Below are 25,219 nucleotides of genomic sequence, written 5' to 3'. Positions count from 1 at the left end.
CCAGGTGTTGGCCTGAGACAGTGTTAAACTAGTTCTCAAAGGGAAATTCTAAAGAAATAATTAGAAGTCTTAGCCCTAGGCCAGGACAGGACAGGACAGGAGAGGAGGAGGGGCTACAGCAGCTGTCTACAGCAGCTGGAACACTGACCTCATGTTCACCTGTCACTTTTCTATCACAGCCTCTTCTCATTTTCACTCTGGCTCTACTTTTAGGAGAGCAAAGTCAGCTTACTGTGAAAGACATTTCTAAAATGAATTTCAGAAAGAAGTTGTAGCCCCTAGTGCATTGAGATCAGAACATGGAGTAAGAAAAAAATAAAACAGCAAATACACACACTCGGCTGTATATAAAAGGTTTCTTTAACAATGTCCAGCTCTTTTAGACTACACTGTGGGACAAAATGGGGGAGTGTAGCACAGAGAAGGGCACACATGTACAGATGTACACACACATCCGCCCACACCCAAACATTAAAAAAAAATTATCTCCAGCTTCTGTCGCTGCCTAAACTGGCCACATGGTCTTTCTTTTGCATTCCGTCATTCTGCGAAACCCACATTAAAAGTAGGGTTTACAGTGCACTTGCCTGTCCTCATACCAGTCAGACAAAGTTATTTTGAGGCAGTGTTTAAAGCCTGAATGCATACAAGTGACTACAGCAGGAGTTTGCAGGTTGGAGTGTTCAGAATCGTCCCCTGCCTCGTCCCCTTCCTCGTCCTCTGCCCCTTCCTCGAGTGTAAAGGTGACCAGCAGCCCTCCTGATCTTCCTCCTCTCCTCGTGGTGCTCCCGTTCGGCCCGCTGCTGACTCCGCTGTTTCTCTGTCTGTGCCAAAGAACAACCGAGAAAACAGGATGAACAATCACAAAGGCTAATTTAACTTTTAATATGGCAATACTAACCTCATGAACTGTCAGAACCAGTTGGTGACTCCAGATATACACACACCAGCCACTTTAATAGGAAAACCTGTACCCCTGCTCATTCATGCAGTTATCCAATCAACCAATCATGTGGCAGCAGTGAAGCGAATAAAATCATGCAGATTTTACAAGTCTCAAGAGCTTCAGTCAATGTTCACAACAAACATCAGAATGGGGGAAAAATGTGATCTGGGATTTTCATGCGCAACAGTCTCACAGCAGTTTACACAGACTGGTGTGAAAAACAAAAAAAACAACCAATGAGTGGCAGTTCTGCTGCTGGAACCTCCTTGTTGACAGGAAGGCTAAGGTAACTCAAACAACCACTCATGATGAGCCATGATGAACCGTGAGGCTGATGAGCTACAACAGCAGAAGGCCACATCGTGTTCCACTCCTGTCAGCCAAGAACCTGAGGCTACGGTGGGCACAAGTTCACTGAAGCTAGGCGGCTGAAGATTGAAAAAACTTTGCCTGGTCTATTTCCAGTCAACTGTCCAGTTCTGGTGAGCCTGTGCCCACTGCAGCCTCAGATTCCTGTTCATGGCTGCTGTTCATGGCTGACAGGTGTGGAACCTGATATGGTCTGCTAATTTTGCAGCCCATTTGTTGTTCTTAATAAAGTGGTTGGCGAGTGTATAATACCTGTAATACCTAATACCTTTTTATATAATACACTTATAAAATGCACAGCATTATTAAGGATGTGGCATTTTATCTGTACTAACTGAATATGTTCAAAAACAGAAGAAGAATTTTTCTGTTACTTTTATAATAGCCAATATGTATACAGTTTGTGTAAGGATGTGAATTTTATTTATAAAATCTGTTTTTCTGTTTTATTGATGAATTTTCACATTTTTCATACCAATCACTAAAAAATTATTTCATGTAATATTTTATTCTTAATGAATAATTTGGCGGGGGGTGGGGACAGTGGTGATGGGATGGCACTGACCATCACCGCTGTTCAGGGTGTTCCCTGCCTTGTGCCCCAAGTCCCCCTGGGACAGGCTCCAGGCTCCCTGTGACCTTGTGTAGGATTAGCGGTACAGAAAATTAATTTGATAATTTGATTAATTTGATATTAAATACTTCTGTTATACTGTACGACAGTGCATGTATGACTTTTTTTTTTTTCTGACTTTGACCCATTTGACAGGGGGAAAATGGCTCTATGGAGTTTGTAAAGAACTTAAAAAGCACTGTTCTCTCTCTGTGTGGTCTCAACATTTCACACAACAATATAATCTGCTACACAAAGTTAAAGTGATCATTTCAAGAGGGTAAGCAATACTTTCTGGTCATCAACAGACACATGAAATTCTGCTTAAGAACAGCTTTGCTGCTAAATCTGGCCTGTCGTACCCACTAAGCCACTGCTGTTAGATGTTTCTTTTGCCCTGTGTTTATTCAGTCTGAACACAATGAGTGACTGAGCCACCATGATCACCATGGCTTACAGTTCTCTAATGTTAATCACAGCTAAATTCCACTTTCACCTTAAATTTACTCCAGTAGGATGATTACAGGGTTGTCTGAAACTTTGAAATCTGTAGTCAGACACAGTCCTGAAATCATCTTTAATCTGTGACGGCACCAGTGAAAAGAGCAGGATACTTCTCTCTGGTACCCGTCTTTACTCCTTCACTTCTTTCTTTTACAGTCCTTCTTTCTAGTACTACGCAGGCAAGGCCTTTATGTTAATGAAATAACTAAAAATAAAATAATAAAAAAAAAAAACTTAACGTATGTGTAAATGTTTATAACTGTTGAGGGGTGGGATCTTCATAACAAGCAGTGGAAGCATAATGTACCATATGATTGAGTGAATTTAACAACTTAAAAAAAATTAAACACTGGAAACTTAATTCACTGTACAAAAACACAGTATAGTAAAATCAATAAATAAAATAATTAACTTAAAAAGTTAAACACTAATACCACAGTGCTGCTTAATTCTCAAACCTGATTGGTGAGAAGGTGTTGATTAATTTTCTATAAAAGCAGCTCTGATGATAGTGCCGGCTGCAAGGCAAATCACAGGTTTATATTAATGAACTAGTTCTAGTACGTTCTTAATGCAGCTATATGGCAGATGAACTTAAAAAAAACAAAAAACGTGTAGGATAAACAAAGAAACAGCAGAGTATCATTTTTTTTGGAAGGAGTCTCCACTGTCAGTGCATTAGAACATTCCAGTCTTCAATCCTTTAAAACTTTAGGCTCATTGGCTGTAACTGAGGTTCCATGCCAAAACCTTAATTTAAACTTGTAGCTTAATGGTTAACTACATTTTTAATAATTTTTTACCCATACAAGTTAATATATATAATAAAAAGTCCCTAAACACTGATTCTAACAACAAACAGCACTGCTACATTGACTTAAAAGAGAAAAGCGGCTCTCATGGCGATAATGATACATCATTTCATTTTCTACATTCATCCATTAGTTTAAAAAAAAAAAAAAACGCTGAACAATATAACATTTATCATCATTAAAATAGTTCAAATATTTACAAGCTACTTCTTTTAAGTCATCTCTCTTCACAAGAGAGAATTTCAGTCATGCAGATTCAGAGCTCCCACTGCTTTCCACCCCACATTTATTCTTATTTGTTTAAGCTTATTCATTTAATTTGGCTTGATGTGACTACCACCTTTGACCTCTAAACAAGAAAATGCAACTCACTGCTGCACTACAATCATAAACAGATAATCCAGATGCCAAGCATGTTTCTTGAAGCGTGACACCAGAGATCTATATTTATATATATATATATATATATATATATATATATATATATATATATATATATATATATATATATATATATATATATATATATATATATAAAATATATATACACACACACACACATCTATGTACTTTTTTTTTTTTTTTTTTTTACAGTAACAAGAAGGCACTTTTCATATTTGTTGGCTCTGCAGAAATGGATGTGGAGCGTGTGGGCAAAGAAAAAGAAAGGACAGACACAGGAGTTACAAAGAATGTCTTCAGTACATGAGTGACTAAGACTGGCATTCCTAGAGACTAATTAGACTAATCACACCAAGCAGGGGAGATGAGGGAAACAATCTTTCAGTTTCAAGATTCAAGTTTTCACAACCATTTGTAGCTGGCCTCTAAAAGAAAGAAAGACAGAAAGAAAAACAGAAAGAAAGAAAGAAAGAGAAAGATAGAGCAAAAGTATGTAGGCTTGAAGAGAGAAATGAGATGGCCATGAAGCTCCAAGCTGCTCGATACTCAACATGGGTGCTGCCATAGGGCGTACTCCAATATGGCTACATTCAGGTTTAATTATAGGTGGATGCACATTATTCTTAGTAGCACAGGTTTTTTTTAAATTTGATTTTCAACACAGGTCTTGCAGGTAACACTGGGCATCAGCTATTGTGTACAATGATACTTGTATGCCTTAAAAGCTATCAAGTCTTAGCAGGCAACACATCTACGGCCAGCTGAACACTGTGCCGTACAGGAGTAACGTGCAAAACTGAGTCACTGCATTCAAAGTACACAAATAACGTCTTTACTGAGCAAAAATGTTTTTTTTCCTGTGAAAATGCCCATAAGTGGCCTTCAATGTGTATGACTCAAAAAAGCCAGCAGTGCTTTATTATACCACTGTCAGTGTGGAACGACTGAAATGAAAATAAGTCTTGCTATTCAGGTGCGGATTTCCAGGCAGTGTCAAATATAAATATTTTGAAGGAGTGGCTCTAGTTTGTTGTGGATGCCTCAGGGTGTCTTAGGTGCTTGTAGTGGTGCTTGTTTGCCACAGTAAAGGCAGGTTAAAGAAGAGGAAATCATGAATTTTAATGTCTAATGTTACTATTATTAGTTCATAACCAAGTAAAGGTTATATCCAAAGCAGTTGTACAAAAGCAGTGCTGAAAATAAATCCCTTGTACTACTATATGAAGTTCTGAAAAGAGCAGATTTTTTTAACTGAAACTGGTGTGTCTTTTACATGCATCTCCACTACAAGTAAAGTTATAGGATTTTACACTCTGAAGTAAAAACGGAGAAGATCACAATTAAAGATTCAGTGCCAATTCTGCCTACAGTAATGCGTTAATTATCTAATAAGTTGTAAATAAGATATACAAATTATAAGTTTGACCATGACAGAGCCATTATTTATAGTTTACAGATATAGCATTCCATCATTCCATGTTTAATATCATATAAATATGTTTAATAACACACACACACACGCACTCACACGCACTCACACACACACACGCACACACACATGCACACACACATATCAAGAATTATAAGTTTACATTAGGAAATGAGCAATCACTTTGACATCAGCATCATTACCCACATCACTATCTCTAGCCTTATCACTTGAGGTAAATGCCAATCGCGACATTTAAACACAAGCGTCAATCTCAATGTCCCACATCATTTCCAACATGCCTTTCCACCTGCATACTTCGGATCTGTTCATCCTAGTGGTCTTTTTCAGATTTATACCTTTTTTCATATTTAGGGTGACCCAAAGTTGATTATTTTTAATAAAAGCATTTTTTCCACATTTATTAAATAATTACAAATCATTTAATGATACATACAAAACATTTAATGTTGTGAAGCATGAGCTAAACAAGTTCGTGTAATCAAATGCTGTTATATAAAATTAAATCAACACCTTCTGACCCATCAGAACAGAATGTCTTGCTTTTTTTTTTAAATGCTAAGTTTTATAACTGCCCAGAGAGTTAACTTTAATATTCTGCTAGACATGTTTGACAAGGAACAATAAAGACTACTGCTTGCATGTTAAAAATAACCTGCTGATCTAGCAGAGTGACATTTTTAAAAGCTAACGCTTACCAATAAATAAAAGCCTGAGACGAGTTTGCACAGTAAATGCTAAAGGTGTGACAGTTTTTTTTTTTGTTTTAATCCTGTTCCTAAAGGCACTCTTACCAATTCCACCCTCTCAGCCATTTATATGTATTTGCACCAGCTCACAATATTGTATAACAAACTTAGTTGGTTCCATTTCCGAAAACCTAAACAAAATGAGTAAATAAAATGACAGACACTAACCAGGATAAAGCAGTTAATGGCTGAACACAGTAAATGGGTCACACAGCTACATAAGCGCACCCAATAAAACCGTCCATATTAATCAGCGTGCCCTTTCTTTGTTCCACAAGGTTCATACCCGCCCACCCAATCTCACCCACATGAACGTAAAAACTGCCCATTCCCACGACTTTTTGGTGGGTCCCAGGGGATCCCTGTCCTGATGCCCACCTGTAGCACGTTTAAAAATATATCAAAGCTTCCGAGACTGGTTTGCACAGTGCATGCTTAAAGCTAAACAAAGTTACGTCACATTTAGGTGAAAAGCTTTGTATTACAGAGTGAGAGATTTACATAAAGCTAGGCATGTACTGACTGCTAGGAAGGTGAACATTTACAACCTTTTAATTAAAGTTCATTGCTTATAATCAGGTATATTAACCTTATAATTTAGAGTCAGATAATTCAGCTACACTAAAATTATAGTCAGATATGTACTTATTATTAGCATTAGCATTCACATTGAACCTTTGTCTGCACCTATTTCTGCATTTGGTTTTAGGTTTGCAAAGTATATTATTGGGCAAAATTATATTTGTAATGTACTCAGACTTTTAGCGGTACAGCAATGTGTATCTTCAGCTTCTGTTCTGAACTGATAATTGGTAGTGCTCACCTTTTTAAGAGTGAAGGTCAGCTGCTTGCTTCCGACTGCAGTGTCAGCGAGGTTCAGCATCCCTGAGCTCTCCTCCAGCCTCAGACGCTCCTCAAGGGAGGTTCTGGCACAGAAAGAGTCTTTTAGACTCATTTTATACAGTAATACAATAATTTATATTGTGTCAAATAACTCATTTGACAATCAACCATTTATTTTCAGTTCAGTTCAGATCCTGTCATGACCACACACTGAATGTGTATAGAGACATTATGAAGAAAAAGACTGGAAGTAGCAGAGATCACTGGTGCCACTGGTGAGTTGAGTGTATGTGATATTGTACAAAGCCTAGAATGTAAATTCTAAAACGAAGAACCAACTTTCACACTGATTAGTGCATTATTTAATTTAGGTGTAAGTAGTTACACTACTGTTTCTCACAGGAAAGGAAGATTCTGGACAGTGCTACTGTGAATGTCGGGAAACTGATGAAACTTTGGTAGTAGATGAATAAAATCCCTCTGGTCAGTGTTTAATGGGCTGAATGAATAAAGAAACTATATAGAATTACCCAAGTCATATAACCATTTGCATTAACTTCTCAGTTCTCCTAAATCTCTGCAAGGTATTGGCTTGTCATGTAACATCATCAATAGTATTTTTAAGAAAGGCAGAATGAAAATTCCTGTAATCAAAAAGTGGCCAAAGACATATGAGTAAAATGTGTAAGTGAGGTGGCATACATGACTAAGATTAGCTCTGCTTGTAAAACTGACCATGTACAAATTGTGGGACTGAATCACCATAAACGACAGCCAACACCATTTAGTTAAATCTAAATCTGAGCAATCTTGATTATTTATGGAACAAATTTCACATTGCACGTTGTCATTGACCTTAACATAATGGTAGTTTAGGGTAATTTTAGCATGTACTTTTGCATCTTCTGTTTGCGTGCCACGTCCCCGAAGCTGCGGAACTCCTCTCCGGCTTTGATCTGGTAGAAGCGCGGCTGGCTCTGGCCCTGAGCCTGGCTCTGCTGAGACTTTCTGACTGGATCTGAACTCTGCAGGCTGGTGTTGCGGTCCTGCTCTTTTCTCTCTTTAAACTGGCGCTCTCTCTGCTCTGCTCGTAAGAGACGCCGCTGCTCCCTCAGCTCCTCCACCCAGCTCTTATCGTCATCTGAGCTCTCCTCTTCCTCTGAGCTGGGCCGTCCCTCCAGCTCCTCTTCCTCATCATCCGACTATCAGAAGAGAACAGATTTCAGTACTCAAGTTTAATTTTCTGTCCAAAGCATTATACTAAGGAAGGAAGGAAATTAACAAATAAAAGAAAAATAACAGACACATAAGACATATGATATTAAACACAGTCACAGTATGTTCCAGAGAAGTCACACCAACCAAGTGCTGCAAAGTACCCGACCTGCTTGTATTACCTTTTGTGTGTAAGAAGCAATGACAAATGTTTCAAAAATAGATTGCCATATGTTAAAAATAAAACACCAGATTTAAAAAAAAATAAAATGTCACTATGTAAACAACAATTTAGGGTGATTTAATATTGAAGGCCTTTCAAATTTGAATAAAAATTGGATTTCTGACAAACAAGACTTTAAGGAATTATCATAATGGCCAGCTCCTATTATTGCTGAAATGTAAACTAAATTAATACACACTATATGGCTACAAGTTTGTGGACACCTGACCATCACACCCTTGGTTCTTCCCCAAACTGTTGCCACAAAGTTGAAAGCACATAATTGTACAGGATGTCTTTGAAGGAGCACAAATCCCCACAGCCACACTCCATAATCTAGCGGAAAGCCTTCCCAGAAGAGTGGAGGTTATTATAACTGTAAATGGGGACTAAATCTGAGTTCAACAAGCATGGATGTGATGGTCAGGTGTCCACATACTTGTAGACATATAGTGTGTAAAGTTTGCTTTTAAAATAGTCCTGGTAAAGTCTTACATTTGTTGATAATCTGTGATGTATACCTTTTGAATGGCCTCTTGCTCAGCTAATTGCTGTAGCTTCTGTCTCCTCCTCTGGCCCACTTTGGACACGATGGGATTAAGCAAGCGGAACTCCTCACTCTGCTCGTCCACTTGATAGTCTGGATTCTCAAACATCACCTTGAAACGGTCATCAGTCAGGACGCTGGTGGTGCCCTGAAAGAGTGAGAGAAATGCATAGGGTCAGACAGATGCATCAACTGTGTTCAAAGAATAGCTATGTGTTAGTAGGAACCACGGATGACTGTTACACTGCTAACACTAACAGATCTCTCACCTTGGCCTTCTTCTTGGCCTTTCGTGAATCTTTCTCCTCTCCCTCCTCCATCAGCTTCATTGCAAGCTCTTTGTTCACCTTTGGCAGATTCTGTCGGTGTGCAGAAAAGGAAAGGACAGATGAGGGTGGTTAGACATGTAACAGGCACATCATTTACACTGAAATATGTAAGAATGAAGTCTGCACATGACTGATGTAGATCGTGTCTCTCTCTCTCTTTTTCATACACAATCTACATGACTGATGTAGATCGTGTATGAAAAAGAGAGAGAGAGAGAGAGAGAGAGAGAGAGAGAGAGAGAGACAGTTCTGCACGTATTGTAAAGTTAAATTTACTACTTTTAAGACAATCGTAACTGAAGATCAAATTTGTAGTGATGACCTACCGAATATACAAATTCACATTTCCAGGTCTTTCATAAAGAACACATAAAATGCGCCTTCAAATGTCCCGAGAATCGGATCCTTTAGCGCTTCTGGCCATTGCCGCAGCAAGAAAAGCTGCCGTACCTTTTTTGATGGATGCCCTGTTTCTATTCTGTGCATTCCAACTGCACTCAACCATTGAAAAGAGGTGGAGAAAAGGCGGAGAAAAGAAGAACTTAGTGTTCGGGGCTCAGACACAGTCTCAGTGTTTAAGTCTAGGCTGAAAACATATTTGTTTAGTCAAGCCTTTTGTGAATAGTTTTTTCTTAGGTACAGGGGCAGGTCTAGAGAGTTCACAGGCATAGTGTTGTGGTGAACTGGGATGTTTGGATGGTGTCGCCCCCCCCACTCTCACGCGTTCACTCAGGTTTGTCGATGGTGGAGTGGCTGGCTGGCTTATGTCCCAGGGTGCCCTCATGTCTGTGTTAGCTTCTGGCTCTCCCTTTTAGTTATGCTGTCATAGCTAGTCTTGCCGGAGTCCCTGCTTGCACTCTGCATGCAAAGTACATCGTGCTTAACCATTACGGGACAAAAGCTCACCTAACAATCTCTTCCTTTCTCTCCATCTCTCCCTCACTCTCTGTTGAGCTACACATGCTACTTCTGAGATGCCAGTGATCCTGACCCCTTCTGCTCCTCCTCGCTGCCTGACCCATCCTGACCCCTTCTGCTCCTCCTCGCTGCCTGACCCATCCTGATGCCCTACTTCTGGGTGGAGTTCTCATCGGTTGAGTTCGCTCGCTGCTGCTGGGAGTGGCCCCATATGGACTGCCTGAAGAACTGTTTGGATTGCTGGGGATGGTGCCACCTGGGGGCTGTGGAGATGGCTTGGGGATCACATATTGGGAGCTGTACTGTAATGGCTTGGGACTGCGATTGCTGTAGTGGCTTTGGGGCTGCAGTTGCCACGAGCAGCTTCGTACTCAGGACTCCATCAGTGGACAGTGGATAGATTTTAACCAGCCGGACTTCTTGGGAAAACTGTGATGAATTTATTGGTTGCACAATTGCACTATTTGTCCTTATAGTACACAATAATAGAAGGGATTTATTTATAATCGCACTATCCGTTACACCCAGATGAGGATGGGTTCCCTTTTGAGCCTGGTTCCTCTCAAGGTTTCTTCCTCATATCATCTCGGGGAGTTTTTCCTTGCCACCGTCGCCACTGGCTTGCTCATTAGGGATAAATTCACAGTGATAAACTCAAATATTTACAATATATTTTTGGGAATCCATTTATTTCTGTAAAGCTGCTTTGTGACAAGGTCCATTGTTAAAAGCGCTATACAAATAAAATTGAATTGAACTGAATTGAATTGAAGAACGCTACATATGCCTTTCTTGGAGTTTCAGGTTAAGCGAATACCATTTTTATCAACGACTGCTTACTGGACTACTGTTAGCTAGCTGATTTGCAGATACAAAATTGCCCTATACCGTAGCTGTAGTGATGCCTGAGATAAGAACTTTATTCTTACATTATTATTTACTAATACTCACCTATTTTAGCCAGTGACATTTTGAGATAACAGCAAATACATCTGTATTTTGTTTTTACAACCTGCCGATCTAGCAGAGCATAGTACATCTGAATGCTTAATGTTAGGACAAACTATTCTGCCTGTGTTAAGCTCATTTAGGCTCCTGTGTTGTTCAATGTGGGTTCGCACAGAGTATATTTTATAGCATAAGAAGAATAAGATATTCATGCCATATTGTGCAGTTTAGGAAGCAGTTTGGCAAGGTACATTCCTTGCCTTGGTTAAAATTCAAACTTTTAACTGCCACTCAGCACTGGTCTTACCAAAAAAAATAAAAACAAAACAAAACAAAAAAAAACTCACTGGATTAACTAACTTTCCTTAAATTGTTGTCCATGCTAATCAACAATACACTACTTTTACACAAGGTAGACAGATATTAGGTTTAAAAACCACTGGAGTATTCATTTAGGAATATTTATATCATACAATTTATGACCAAGATTAAAAATATTTAAAAGAATTTAATACTTATTTAGGCCTGTAATGTAAATTGTATGTAATATAAATTCAGAAAAGATTTTGAGAGAGAGAGAGAGAGAGAGAGAGAGAGAGAGTGAAAGAAAGAAAGAGAAGAGAGAGACTTGTTACCTTTAGCTGTACTCTCTGGACTCTAGACTCTTCGATTTTCTGCCGTATCTTGTCCTTACGATATTCCTCGTAGGCAAACGGATTTGCCATAGTTTTAACCTAGGGGATTACAGTAAATCAGAGGCATGGGCTCACTTTAAGGAAGTCTTTAAAAGATTTTAAACATCAATCGATTTAAAACCTCATCTCCAAATATGATTAAATATTACTTTAAATATTTGATCACAAACTATTTATAATGCAATAAAGTTGTGATGATAGATGATCACAGCTTACAGTGTACAAAGTACCACCAGTTAACAGCATCATACTAATCTCAGTAATTATTGGAAATTATGTACTTTTACTCTCACTCGTACACACACCTTGTGGTACAGTCTGATGTCCATGAAGAAGCCATGCATGTAGGCCCTCAGCAGAGGTGAGCCAATCAGGTGTGTAAGACCTGAGGAAACAAAACCAGCCAAATAGGCCACAGTACAGTCTCTAAATGAGTGGAACAGCATATTAAAGAAGCGGTTTGTAATTTCTGAGCTCCTAGCTGCCTCTAAGGTGAACTGCAATTGGAATAAACACACTAACAAACCTTCCTGTTATTGATAAATGTTCCCACCCCTAATGTTGAAATGGCATATCCCTTGTGAGTTGCCATTTAATAAAAAATAAAAAAAATTAAAAATAAAAAAAGAGACAGAGCTGTGCACTTGTTTTGGATGGGGGCAGAGCCAATTTAAGGGCCAGAAAATGTAAATTAAGTCATAAAAAGAAACTAGCCAGATTAATTGCATTGGAATCATACCATTATATATCATATAAGGTAATTTACGAGTCTAGAAACACTTCTGACATCAGTGTTAACTGCAACTTCAGCATGCTGGAACACTCTACAGTGCTGTGCGGTTCTAACACACAGCAGAAACATTCATCAGATTTAGGAATCAATGATGCCTTATGACTGTTTCCCAATGCTGCTTTGTCATATGGTATGGGAAGAGATAGGAAATATGGCAAAAGGTCATGATGACCCGTCACTGATTTGTTCCTAATCATTAATAGTAAACAAAAGCCTTTTGGCCAACGTTGATTATTTCACCAATAATAAGAACAATATGCTATAGATGCTAAAGAAACAATAAAACCAAAGACTGAATGCAGAAACCAAACCCATTACCCCATAAGAATTATTCCGGAGCTGAGACTTGACGCCTGTGGATGGGACGAGGTGTTGGTTGGTATCCTCTACCAACAGAAATCTATCCCAGTGGGCCATATTTGCATCGCAATGGAGTCAACGATCTAAACTATTTACAATTACACCATCTGAGACAAAGCGAGGTTTTCATTTAGTTGAGTATCATTTGAAAAGTTGCTTGTTTAATATTTCTGACCCAACCCAATAATGATATATAATTCCATTTAATCCACAAAAGCAGGGGTTGTGAACTGGCGGACTACAGTCCAGATGTCAGCCCAGTAATAGTATTTCAGCAGAAATACTTGGAAACAATACTGTAGCAGAGCAGGTCAAAGTATAAAGAAAATACTGGCTAAAACAAGCTTATCAGACCACAGAACCAGCTACAGGGCTGAAGATATTAGATCAGAAAGGAGAGACATTCATATTGGTTTTTTTTCCCCTACAGACTTTCACGAATTTTCATTTTATTATTGAACCTCTCTGGTCAGCTTAACAAACCGACGACATGACTTTTTATTTATTTTTTTTTAAATAAAGGTCAAAGACTAAAACAATGTTTAATGGTGAATGGACAATGAAATGGGCTATCCATTTAAAACAGATGTCAACAGTTCCGTCTGTGGTGCAAGTCAAAAACAATAAGGTGACGCGCCACTACGAAACAACATAATGACTTCAAATCATCTTATTTACAGCCATAAGCTAATCAATAATGCTTAAGCAAAAAAAGTAACTGTTGAAGCCACTCAGGTATGTTAGTCACTTATCGGAAAATTTATAAGCAAGGGATTTTATGTGACTGGACCTTCAGAAAATTTAGTTGAATATCCCTGCTGCAAAGCATTCCTGGTGCCTTTTCCTCCGTTTTTCCCACCTTCTGTATAAGTAAGCTTATATAGGTTTGATACTGCTAGTATTACTAATAACAATAATAATAATAAAAGAGCCATTCTACCAGTCACGGTTACTGTACAAAAAAAGAGAAGCCTAGCAGGAAGAAAACTTCTGGAACAACAGACAGAAGACTATTGGGGCAACAAGTGGAAAAAAAAAAAAAAAAAGATTTTGTCAAGGTTTAATTTAATAAAGTTGGAGTCCATCCGTGATTATAGATCAGGCATACACTGAGTTAAAGGTGTGGGATAAAGAGCCGTGGTGGACCTAGTACTGAGACAATCTGTGGACAGTGGAATGGTGGTGAATGATGAAAAGGATGGGTCTGAAGACTGACCCCTGAGGGACACCTGGTGTGACAGTGGCAGTAGAGGATTTATGTTTACCAATGGTTATATAGTGGTATCAGTCAGAAAGATAAGATGCAAAATGACATGCAAAAAAACAGGGCAGACTGAAAAGAAAAAAAAAAAAAGCAGTCAGCAAGGAACTACTTTTATGGAAGATTATATTTGTCTACTCTACTAACACCCCTAACCATTCATTACATTTGACTAATCAGACAGTTAAGACTGCAAAAGAATTCTTCCCATTCTTACAAAAGAATTCTTAAACATTAGAAGGGTTAGAAGTCTAAAACTGAATTAATTTCAAACAATTACATCAATTCCACCACTGATCTAACAGACAGCATGTAAACTATGCTCGAGTAGGAGAGGCTGAGTAGGTGTTTGTTGCTCTGTTGCTGTGTTACTAAATACCGGACCAGCAGAAATAGTTCTGTGTCACGGGTAGACAGAAAATGTCATCTTCCCAGTGCTGCCAGAAGTACCGCAAGACTTCACCCTGCATGCTTTCACACGGCTTTCTTTTAACTCACATTCTCGAGAAATGCATTCCCGGTAAAAATGAGTTAATTTTTTGGCTTGATTACTGCATTTAGATCAAAAAGTGTGTTGGAGCGTAACTGGGGGAAAGCCAAAACAGAGTTTTGGACTTAGCTAGACATCACGTCACCATCTTCACAGTTATAGACATTATTATATTATAGATATTTAATTACTTTTATATAGTAAATAGAATTTTCAGCAATGACGGGAACAAAAACAAGGCCACATACAAGACCATCTTACTTACCAAGATTGTCCAGGTCTTTGCGCGTAACAAACTTGTAGTCATCGTAGACGGTACTCTCTGGGTTCTCCTCCAGTTCCTCGGTCAGGTTATCCAGGAAGGAGCACCAACGAGGTGCAGGACCCAGGGCCTGAAAGACAATGAAGATGGATGAAAATTAAGCTGTCATACAGCACACACACAACACTAGGGAGACCTACAACCAACGGCGGTTAGTTCAGAACCTAATCTGTATGTCTACATGAAATCCAATAGAGGTCCAATATCTGGATGTCTTTTCTTTATAAGTTTTAGTCGTCTACGGACCTTCTGAAACAGTTTGGATCATTCAATACTGTTCTAAAACCTCGCTCTTTGGATGAACCATCAGTCATAACTTTTATTTCATATTAAGCAAAATTAAACAAGTTGAATTGCATTTATTTAATGAAGTGTTTTATTTTGTCTTTTAGTTTGTTTTGTGTTCTTTTAACTGACAATTTCACTAAACCGACCAATTAACACGCTCACACGCAAAATCTGTCTTTCAATGCACACAGGAAACTTACATAAAACACATAGTGGAAAAAAAAGCACTTAAAAAATGAAGAGCAGAGCAAAAGGTAAGGCTGAATTTGTTTACTTCCAGGTTTCTGTAACTTGGAGTAAGGTATTTATTTTTATTATATATTTTTATTTACAAGTGACTTGTTGAACATTTCATGCCAGTTATTCTCTGCTATTTTGTACCATACAGATTAATATCATGGCTACGAGTACACACAGTTTGGGATGTGTCCCAAATATTCGTGACTCTGAGGATATAAATTATCGGTTTATCTTTCCTTGGTATTACAGAAGCATGGTGGCTTGCGTCTACCTACTTCAGAGATGATTCTGCACATCCCTGATGTTGATATATGCAAACTAGCCTAAACTAGCTAGCCATCCCTATCCAACATAGCAAGCTAAATGAACTCTTTGGTAATGACACGTTCTAAACAGACTAGTTTGAAAAAGACAAATGTTTGTTCTATGAGAAAATATAATATTTAGTCAGGTTGTAGCTTTGTTAGCATGTAAACAGGTAGCTAGTATGACATGACCTAAAAGGTATTCATAGGTGTGTGTGTATGAATGTGTGTGTGCCCCACTGTCATTTGTAGCCCTTCAGTAAAGATAAAGGTTATTGAGCCACAGGTTATAGCTAGATAGTTTAAATATTACCATGCAAATGAAAAACTAGGCTTATGAAATAAACTTTATAATTTTTTTTCAGATTATGAAAGTGGTGTTAAGGTTGGTAATAAAGGAATGCTTGTAAAACCCATAAACTTTAGTGCCTTGAGAATGTTACATTAATAAAAGAAAATCCATAATTTTTCCACTTTTTCCCTTCTGGATATAGAAAAGATTCCTTCGAAATTCTATACTTTTCCTGACTTTCCAGACCTGCACAAGAACCCTTTCACTGCATCACTAATCAGTGCTGATCCGGAATGTGTGTGTTACTATTAAAACACGCACAAGTATATGTTGTTAGCATTCCTCTATTGCCCTCTGAGCTACTTCCTCTCTCTCTACATATAGAGAGAGAGGAAGCATTTCACCAGGACCAGAATCACTCAACCTAAACTACTGAGACGAAATTAATTCATCCTTGCCTTTACTAAACAAAGCACCTTAAGCAGCAACAGAAAGGTGTAGTAGTGGAAATATGTACATATCAACAGAATGACTCATTTCTGCGAGGACTCAAGGCCAACCTGGGGTTTCCTTTTTAACCAACACACAATATTTGAACAACAGTAAAACTCTGTAGTTACTTACAGGAATGTAGAAAGTATTCATTTTGGGGTCTTCATTAGCAGTGAAGAGCATACCTGTAAAATGGACCCCAAACAAGTAGGCTAATGAGAAAGACAAATCCCATCCTTACAGTTCTTCTTAAAGATGTGCAACTCTTTGCAAATCAAGACAAAAAGCCGTCTCATGCATCTTTAAATAGTTTAACTTATTTCTTCAGGAAGGATGTATATTAACAATTCTAGTCATCTCTGGATGATGACTCGTAGACCCATGAATAATGTTTGCAGACAGACTAGTGTTGATACACAGAATAAGAAAAAAATTTCACATCAAGGTCATTGTGTAATGAAGGAAGGTAACGTTTACCTGCGATCAGACAATTCAAACAACCTCAGTGCAGGCAGATGATAAGATGATGGTACTCACCTGATTCAGGGTAAACACACACATCGTTGATGTTGGCCGGTGGCTCGATGGAGGAAAACACCTTACCCTGAAATGAAGAACTTTTGTTTTGGACATAATCTAACTGCAGACCAGTCAGCCAGTCTCATGGTGATACGGGTATTGATAGTGACATAGTGGGTGTTGTGCTTACATTGTCTCTGTGCCACATCTTGATGATCTTCGAGTCTGCAGAAATCACCAGATCCATCTGCTTATGAAAATGGAGGGAGTGGATGGGCAGGCCATAATAATGGTCTTTCACAAGCAGGGGACGAGAGGAACGCAGGTCATACAACAAAACCTGCAGAGGCAAAGGGACCTTTATTTATGCAAATCTGAGGGGAAAAAAAAACTGCAAAACGAGGTTGAATTATTACTAGTGTTAAAGCATTCTTTTACTCTTTGCTTATTACTACATTTCACATGAAAGAACCAGATTTTCCAACGACTTTACATTTGCCTCAGGTAAAATCAAATTAAATGTATTCTAATGATTAAAATTAAAATTAAATGATTTAAAAATACCGCTGAACAGTTTCAGATTCTGACTGTGAAATCATAAAGATCATACACATTAACACCATGTGAGCTTTGACAGTGGACATCTTCCCATGAATACATTCAACAGACTTGGAACATAGATTTCTTAAAATAAAGCCTATTAAGTGCTAGTAGTAACCGACCTGTCCTGTAGTCGTGCCCACAGCCATTCCCAGGGAGCCATTAAACTTCAGTGCACTGACAGACGGCAAGCTCTCCACTCTGGAAAGCAAAAACAACACAACACAAATCAAAGGAACATAGTGACTCTTATGCTGAGGCGTTTTGCTGGCAGGGTTTTGGTCACTCATTCCTTTAGAGGGAAGAATCACTGCAAATCAATGCAAGGTTCTTCTGACTGAGCATCTTTATTTTATAATAAAACATTTCTATCGTTATGGGCGTGGTTTCTTCCAGGCTCGCAATACCCTCATCTACAGGGCATGAGAGCTCACTGAATGCTTTGATGAGTATGAAAATGATGTAAATCAGATGCTAGGGCCTTCACAGACACCAGATCTCAACTCAACGGAACACTTATGGGAGGTTTTTTTGACTTAAGTCTTTATTACTCAAATGGAACTGCATGAAACAAGTCCAGTGAACAAGTCTGTGAATGCTACATTCATGGCCATGAGACACATGTAAAACTAAGGCATATGTTCATGGTGTTGGCTCATGTCAGTGAAGTAGATACGTTCTTTGGATCACTACAAGCAGTAACCTGGAGCAGAGCAGTGTAACTGTAAAAGTCGTATAATTTATACATTATTGAGAGCTGTGGTTAGATATGATTAAACAAGCTCCTCTGTGGCAAGTAATCAACAAACTGGCTTACATAACTTACGACAAACATGTTATCTGCCATCCTGAGAAATGTTGCTGGCGTTCATTCACGTTAAGGTCAAATGTCAAGTGACCCAGACCAAAAAAATAAATAAAAATCAGTTTACCAGACCAATCATATATATATATATATTTGCTGTTTTGTTTATATGTAAATGTATGTCTGTATGTAGGTTGAATTCATACCATGATATATAAAAAAATAAATTAGTTCTTTTATGGCATCAAATTATTATGTTGCACATTTTGTCAGTTGCTTAGTTTATACCCAGAGTTTATTCATCTTTTTTTAAATCTTTCAACTGAATTACAGTCCAAAAAACTGAAAACAAGGATTAGAACCTGTAGAACATGTTTGACATCCCTGCTGTATATATTTTTTTTATAAACTAATTCATCAACTGATGTGATGGTGCTAAATTTGTTAGATATTTTATTGTTTCAGTTATTGAGATGATGTTTCCTGTGTAATTATGTATCGTCTTTCGGATTCACATTTAGAATCTGTAACTTTTTTGCCATTATGAGCACATTTATATTGAAGGGTGGTGACATCACTAGTTTTCATCCTGAAAACCAAGTTGTAAGAAATGAGCCAGGATGATTAAGCCTTTGCCTAAAGACAGGAAAACACCATGGGCATGAAAATACCACTGTGGTGAAAAATTGTGAATGTCACACAACCTTTTGTGCCACCACACCTTCATTTTTGGTAGCCAAAAGAGCAACTGGGGAGAAGTAACTGGGCGAGAATTAAACCGCAAGATTTTACACACAGCCAAATGCAGATGTGAGCTTTAGATCGTGAAGATATGGTTTCAAGGTTAAAGCTTACTCAGTTCCCTCTGTGACGCTGCTGAGAGCGCAGTCCAGCATGCCCACTCGACTGCGCACACGTGGGTCCCAGCATTCCACTTTCCCCTACACACACAACACAAGATGCAGACTCAGAAATATCATGATCTGGGGCAAATAAATACAATAACTCTTAATAAGCAAGTACAAGACCAACCTCTATAGTGCCAGCAGCAAATAAATGATGAACAGGGTTGATGTCACATACATTGATCTCCCTGTTTAGAGATAAGTCCATTACAGCACAAAATACAAAACGGAGTTAGGAATTATAAAAATCTGAGGAAGGTATAGCATGCATAAATTTACAGCCTTTGACCTGCAAGTGAACACAAGTGAGTGTCCATCCTCTTATCACTGACAGCTGTAATGTTAGAAATGAAATAGTTCCCCCAAGATCATGCTGCTAAATTCAATATTAAAACTGACTGACAAGAAGACAAACATCACAGTAACAGTCAGTCCAACCCCAATAAATATAATAAATACACACAACAGACATTACAGTAAACACTACATTCTAAACAACAAACACAGCAGTGTTATGGGCCCTCTGGTGGTTTAGTACTTACGTTGCATCTGTTTGCAGAGAGTTGAGGAATCGGCCCTGTTCAAGGTTCAGACGGAAGATCTCTGAACTGGAGACAGAAACAGAACAAAAGTGAAGTTACGTCACACAAGAATGAAAGAGGAATGAAATGTAAGAGGAAACTCGTTTAGCAAACTGGCCAAAGTATTTCACTGACAGTGAGAAAAAAAGATGGATTAAATAAAATAAAATTGAGGTAAGGAATTTAACCATGGCCTAGATGTTACTGGAAGGTCAGAAATTTCACAGCGAAGCAGAAAATAATTAACAAATTACACTACATCCATCATCACACCCATATGTGCTTCTTCCCCAAACCTTTCCCTTCACTGGAAACTAGTTCCAGCATGACGGTGCCCCTGTGCACAAAGCAAGCCCCATTAAGACAGATTGCCAAAGTTGGAGAGGAAGAACTCGAGTGTCCTGCACAGAGCCCTGACATCAACCCCACTGAACACCTTTGGGATGAACTGGAACCCCAACTGCACCCCAGACCTCAGTGCCAGGCCTCACTAATGCTCCTGTGGCTGAATAAACACAAATCTCCACAGCCACACTCCATAATCTAGTGGAAAGCCTTCCCAAAAGACTGGAAGTTATTATAACAGGAAAGGTAGAATAAATCAATGGGATGTTCAATAAGCACATATATGTGTGATGGTCAGGTGTCCATAAACTTTTGGCCAAATAGCGTTTGCGCAGAACAATATTTAAACATTTTATAAAATATTTTAAAGTCACATTTTTGCTTTATAAAAATGTCTTCACAATTAAGATATGCTGTTTATATATACCACCCGAGACTTGTTCCATAAAAGAAAGCTTCTATCTCAACATATCAACAATTATGCATCTCTATTAATTTTTTTAAATTGTGTTTATTATTAGTTTATGTGGAGCGAGCACCTCCTCAACAAGGCATTTCTACCCCACAGAACTGCCCTCACTGGCTGTTTTTTGTGTTTCGTGCCTTTCTGGGTAATCTCTAGAGACTATTGTCATGGAAATCCCAGGAAATCAGCAATTTCTGAAATACTCAAACCAACTAATCTGGCATAACAAACATGCCAGACATAACAACATAGACATTTTACCTGAAATTCTGACTCCTAACATGTACATTTACACATCAAGCATATCTCCAGCCTCGGAACAGTTTGTGTAGTACTATGACTTGGGTCAGTATGGTACTATTTCTGTCAGCGATATGAATGATGATCTTATAGGCCTGCCTTTACCTGGCTCCTACAAAGTACAAATCACAGGATGGGTAGTGGTAGGAGAAATCTCGGCCAAACTTGGGGATGCGCGTCTTGTAGTAGTGACCGTGCTGGGAATGGAACTCCACATAACGATCAATATGCAGAAACACCAGCTAAACAAAACACACAGGCAAAAACAAAAGGTGATGCTTTTTTTAAACCTTCAAATACGGTTTAGATCCAAAAAACACCAAAAATATTACACTTTCAGTTAGATGTAAAATGTAAGATATAGTAATTACCTTGGAGTAGTCGTCAGACAAGATTTCAAAGGACACCACTGAAAAACAAAAATTAAAACACACACAAACTTTTTAATAGGCAAAAAGCTACACATTTTCAGCAAGAGTAAAATCTGGAACATCTGGTTGCTTCAGATCAAATATTTAAAAGATTACTTCTCAATCACAAACATGAACACTGTATACAATAAACGTAAATCTACATATAAACAGAGGCAAACAAAAGTTTAATTAGACACAATCACAACATCTCTTAAAGAGTCAGTTATAACATGGAGCCAGGTTTATAACATTTGGGGAGTAAAGACATGTCTGAACATATTCCACTCAACAGACCTCATTTATCAAGCACACAGGGCTGGGCGATATGACAAAAAATATCATAACACGATTTTTAAAGACGTTTCTATGATAGATGATATGTATCAGGATAAATAGGCTTATTAAAAACCTCTGAAAAAAAAAAAACCCTTTGAGTAAAATGAAAAAAATGAGCAAAATAAATGACCACTCAAAAATAGAAAAATAAATTCTATAAAAATTTTTAACATTTTACAATTTTAAAGATTTAGTACAAAATTTCAGGACAAATCAGCTGCTTCGAATCAGTTTGTAATTATTAAAAAATACAAAAGAGAAAAAAATCAGAATACTTATGATAAATTCTTATATTGAGATTGGGAAAAGTGGATTGTGAAATAATTTATCACAATATCGATATTATATTGTTATACTGCAGAGATCTACAAGCACATGAGTACAAAGAAAAACAGCAATATTGAGACTAAGAATTTTTAGTTCGCTTTGGCCTACAAAGACATTTACACCTAACTTTACTGAAAGATGGATAAATGAAGCCCATTGTGCTGAAATATTATGACGGAGTTACCTAGGACAAATTACTCATAATAACATCTTCCACGTGAAAGTCAACAATACATAAGAATAATTCACAAAAATTCATCTCTCTTCACCTTTAATCCCTAGTGTATGATGTGTTGTTGGCTAGGACATTCTTACGTGAGGACGCGTGTAGTCTGAAGCTTTTTAAATATTCAGCAGAGCATTGCTCAGCCACTGCATTGGGTTTTACTTATTGAGGAGACCTCATAGCTACTGTAGCGTGACAGATCACCATCACTGAGAGACAGACATCCTCTCCTAGTAAATAGAGCTGACTCAGAGACACACACACTCTCTATACACACACTCCAAGAGTCTCATGTGTATAAGCTCAGTGGGGTCAGGTCCTGATTCAGGTAATCTAGATGTAAAGCCATGTGTTTCTATGCGCACGATACAGCTTGTAAATTTTTAATGAAAAAAGGTATGCATCTTGAGCTACTTTTGCCATTATATATTCCACACTGTTCTGTCATGACAGTACTTTCCTGTGGTTTAATCTCAAACCACACTGTGCACTAGAGTGCCTTTATATAATGCCTGAAGTAGGGCGCATAAGTAACCAGCAGGAAGTCATTTGGCATTCAGTCTAATTGCATTTTTGGTGGGGCTTAAATTGGGAGGAGAAAAAAAAAGATCCTCTGTGAAGATATGATGGCACATACATTTCACTAATATTCGTGAAAATAACATATATTATTGTTGAAAAAATGTTCAAGGAGCACTGGCGGATTTTTTTTAACAGGCTTAAAATGCAAAATTACTAGCAACAACTGTACAGCTGTACATTCGTGCAATTATCCCATCGTTCAATTATGTGGAATTCATAAAATCATTCAGATACAGGGCAAAATCTTCATTTAATGTTTACATCAAAAAAATCAGATTGGGGGAACAATGTGATCTCAGTGACTTTAACCGTGGCATGGTTGCTAGTGCCAGATTGGCTGGATGAGTATTTCAGAAACTGCTGATCTCCTGGGATTTTCACACACATCAGTCTCTAGAGTTTACACAGAAAGGTGTGAAGAACAAAAAAACATCCAGTGAGCGGCAGTTCCGCAGACAGAATTGCTTTGTTGATAAGAGAGGTCAGAGGAGAATGGCTAGATTGGTTTGAGCTGACAGGAAGGCTACGGTAACTCAAACAACCACTCTTTACAACCGTAGTGAGCAGAAAAGTATCTCAGAATGCACAACACGTCGAACCTTGAACCATGGCCTCCAGAGTGGAGAGGAAAAGTGTTCTTCCGTTGGGAGATAATTTCCAACCTTGACAAAGACACAGCCATCTGTGGCCTGAAGTCTAAGACAGCAAAATTGACTATGCTCTCTGGATGGGGGGAATGTCTTCACCTGTCAATCAGAGAGACACTAGCACATCACAAGCATCTGTGAGCTCATGTATACAGAAGAGGGCAGTTAGCACTTTCTTCCGTGCATGTTGGATTAACCAGTGACAGTGGTGTGCATTGGGACTAGGATTCTGCAGGACTCAAGAAATAAATTTGGTTGAGCAGGCAGATTTTACTCAGGCAGGAAGTCACATATGAAACTCCCATTGAGTGTACTGGACATTGGAAACTCGCTGCGTGACCCGTTTACTGCATTCATTCATTCATTCATTTTCAGCTTTATAGTACTCAGTATAAGCAAAAGTGCTTTTTTTTATATTTTGGGAAACTAAATCAATTAAATTAATTAAAAAGGCTCTGAGTGGTGCAGAGGAAGCTTGTATTTGTCCTCATACTCCTGGTGGGTAGCTATCATTAAATACACTATATGGCCAAATGTCTGGGGAAGACCCACATATGGGTGTGATGGTCAGGTGTCTGCAAACTTTTGGCCATATAGTGTAGTGGAGAACCAGCTAAAACTGGTGAAGCATTACAGTAGATCATGTTCAGCATTGTCCAAATGATCATGACCTACTGGCAAAGTCATGATCAAAAGACTTACCATCAGAATCCAGACACCTTTCAAACTTCAGAGACAGCTGATACGCATCATAGCAGCGAATCCTGGGTTTGTACGTGCCTGTAACACAAAGATGTGAAAGTGTGGTTTGCCAGACTTTCTCCAATTACAGGTGCATAGCACAAAACAACAAAGTAAGGCCTGCAATAACCATAAGAAAAAAAAAAACATACAGGTGTTCTAATTAGCATAATACACACATAATTACACTGTAGCGGCATACTATTTTAAAGTACGGAATGTGTTTTGATGTAGCTCATGATGAAGCCTCCTGATGAACAAACCTGCAGCCAGAATATACTGTCCGTCACGTGACACTTTGAGAGAGGTGCACACAGTGGGCATCTCAAAATCCTGAATGAGTTCAATCCTCCTCTGAACATCTGTGGAGAAGACAGGAGAGAAGTTAAAAAAAAAAAATCACGCGAATACAAAACAAGGAATCACACACACTGACATTAGTGACCAAATCGGATGCACTCACCGACATCTCTCTTCTGTAAAGCTCTCTTCTTCCTGTCTGACAGCCACTGCAGAAACGGTGTGATGTTAACCATTCAGCAAATTAGCATCGAGATCACGTGACAACGTAAACTAACACAACTCCACAAACTATGATTTCGGTCTAAAACTAAAGAAAAGTTATCTTAGACTAGACTATTGACCTTTATGGTTATTACTGATTAAAGTTCAATCGCATTTACGCAGAAAGTATGAACGATGCGGTTAATGTTAAGCACACAGCAGTACAGCTACCCGAAAGAAAATAGCTCTTACCTCCGGCAGAGACTTGCCATGGCTCAGATTATATATCTTTATATTATTTACACTGGACACCTGCATTTTTAAAGCTGTCAAACGATCTTTTTACACATAATATGAAGAATTATTTGCACAGAAAAGCTTCCCAGTTACAGACCCACGTTGGAACCACAACAAGAGCTGCGTTGTTCATTAAATAAAGTCCGTGTGGAAACTTGCCCCTCAAAGCATTAGTTCCTACACCGTTTACAGACGCCACAGAGGGGGTTCCTTACTTGT

The 25,219-nt window shown here is 38.4% G+C and overlaps 1 protein-coding gene across 1 annotated transcript; it reads right to left on the bottom strand.

Moving 5' to 3' along the window:
• Nucleotides 1-342: 342 nt before the first annotated feature.
• Nucleotides 343-25,163, bottom strand: nol10 (nucleolar protein 10). Its single transcript, XM_026934327.3, has 21 exons — nucleotides 24,956-25,163; nucleotides 24,663-24,708; nucleotides 24,463-24,561; nucleotides 24,161-24,238; nucleotides 21,299-21,336; nucleotides 21,033-21,169; nucleotides 19,778-19,843; nucleotides 19,363-19,423; nucleotides 19,186-19,271; nucleotides 17,648-17,726; nucleotides 17,116-17,265; nucleotides 16,944-17,010; nucleotides 16,539-16,591; nucleotides 14,733-14,859; nucleotides 11,869-11,948; nucleotides 11,504-11,602; nucleotides 8,943-9,032; nucleotides 8,648-8,821; nucleotides 7,583-7,890; nucleotides 6,669-6,771; nucleotides 343-824 (listed from the first exon to the last, which is right to left on the bottom strand). Exons 1-21 carry the CDS (start codon nucleotides 25,019-25,021, stop codon nucleotides 684-686), a joined length of 2,148 nt encoding a protein of 715 aa, XP_026790128.1. The 5' UTR covers nucleotides 25,022-25,163; the 3' UTR covers nucleotides 343-683.
• Between the last annotated feature and the right edge of the window lie 56 nt (nucleotides 25,164-25,219).

Source organism: Pangasianodon hypophthalmus, chromosome 10, assembly GCF_027358585.1.
Source record: "Pangasianodon hypophthalmus isolate fPanHyp1 chromosome 10, fPanHyp1.pri, whole genome shotgun sequence".
Taxonomy (NCBI): domain Eukaryota; kingdom Metazoa; phylum Chordata; class Actinopteri; order Siluriformes; family Pangasiidae; genus Pangasianodon; species Pangasianodon hypophthalmus.
The sequence above is the reverse complement of the archived record's forward strand: the minus strand, read 5'-3'. Positions and strand labels throughout refer to the sequence as shown.

Excerpts from the sequence above, each read along its gene's own strand:
- nol10 (XM_026934327.3), bottom strand. The coding sequence starts at position 25,021 with ATGCAGGTGTCCAGTGTAAATAATATAAAGATATATAATCTGAGCCAT. Across the intron at positions 17,727-19,185 it reads AGCGTCACAGAGGGAACTGA|AGTGGAGAGCTTGCCGTCTG; the intron begins GTAAGCTTTAAC and ends TTTGCTTTCCAG. Across the intron at positions 16,592-16,943 it reads GTGTGTTTACCCTGAATCAG|GTATGCTCTTCACTGCTAAT; the intron begins GTGAGTACCATC and ends TCCATTTTACAG.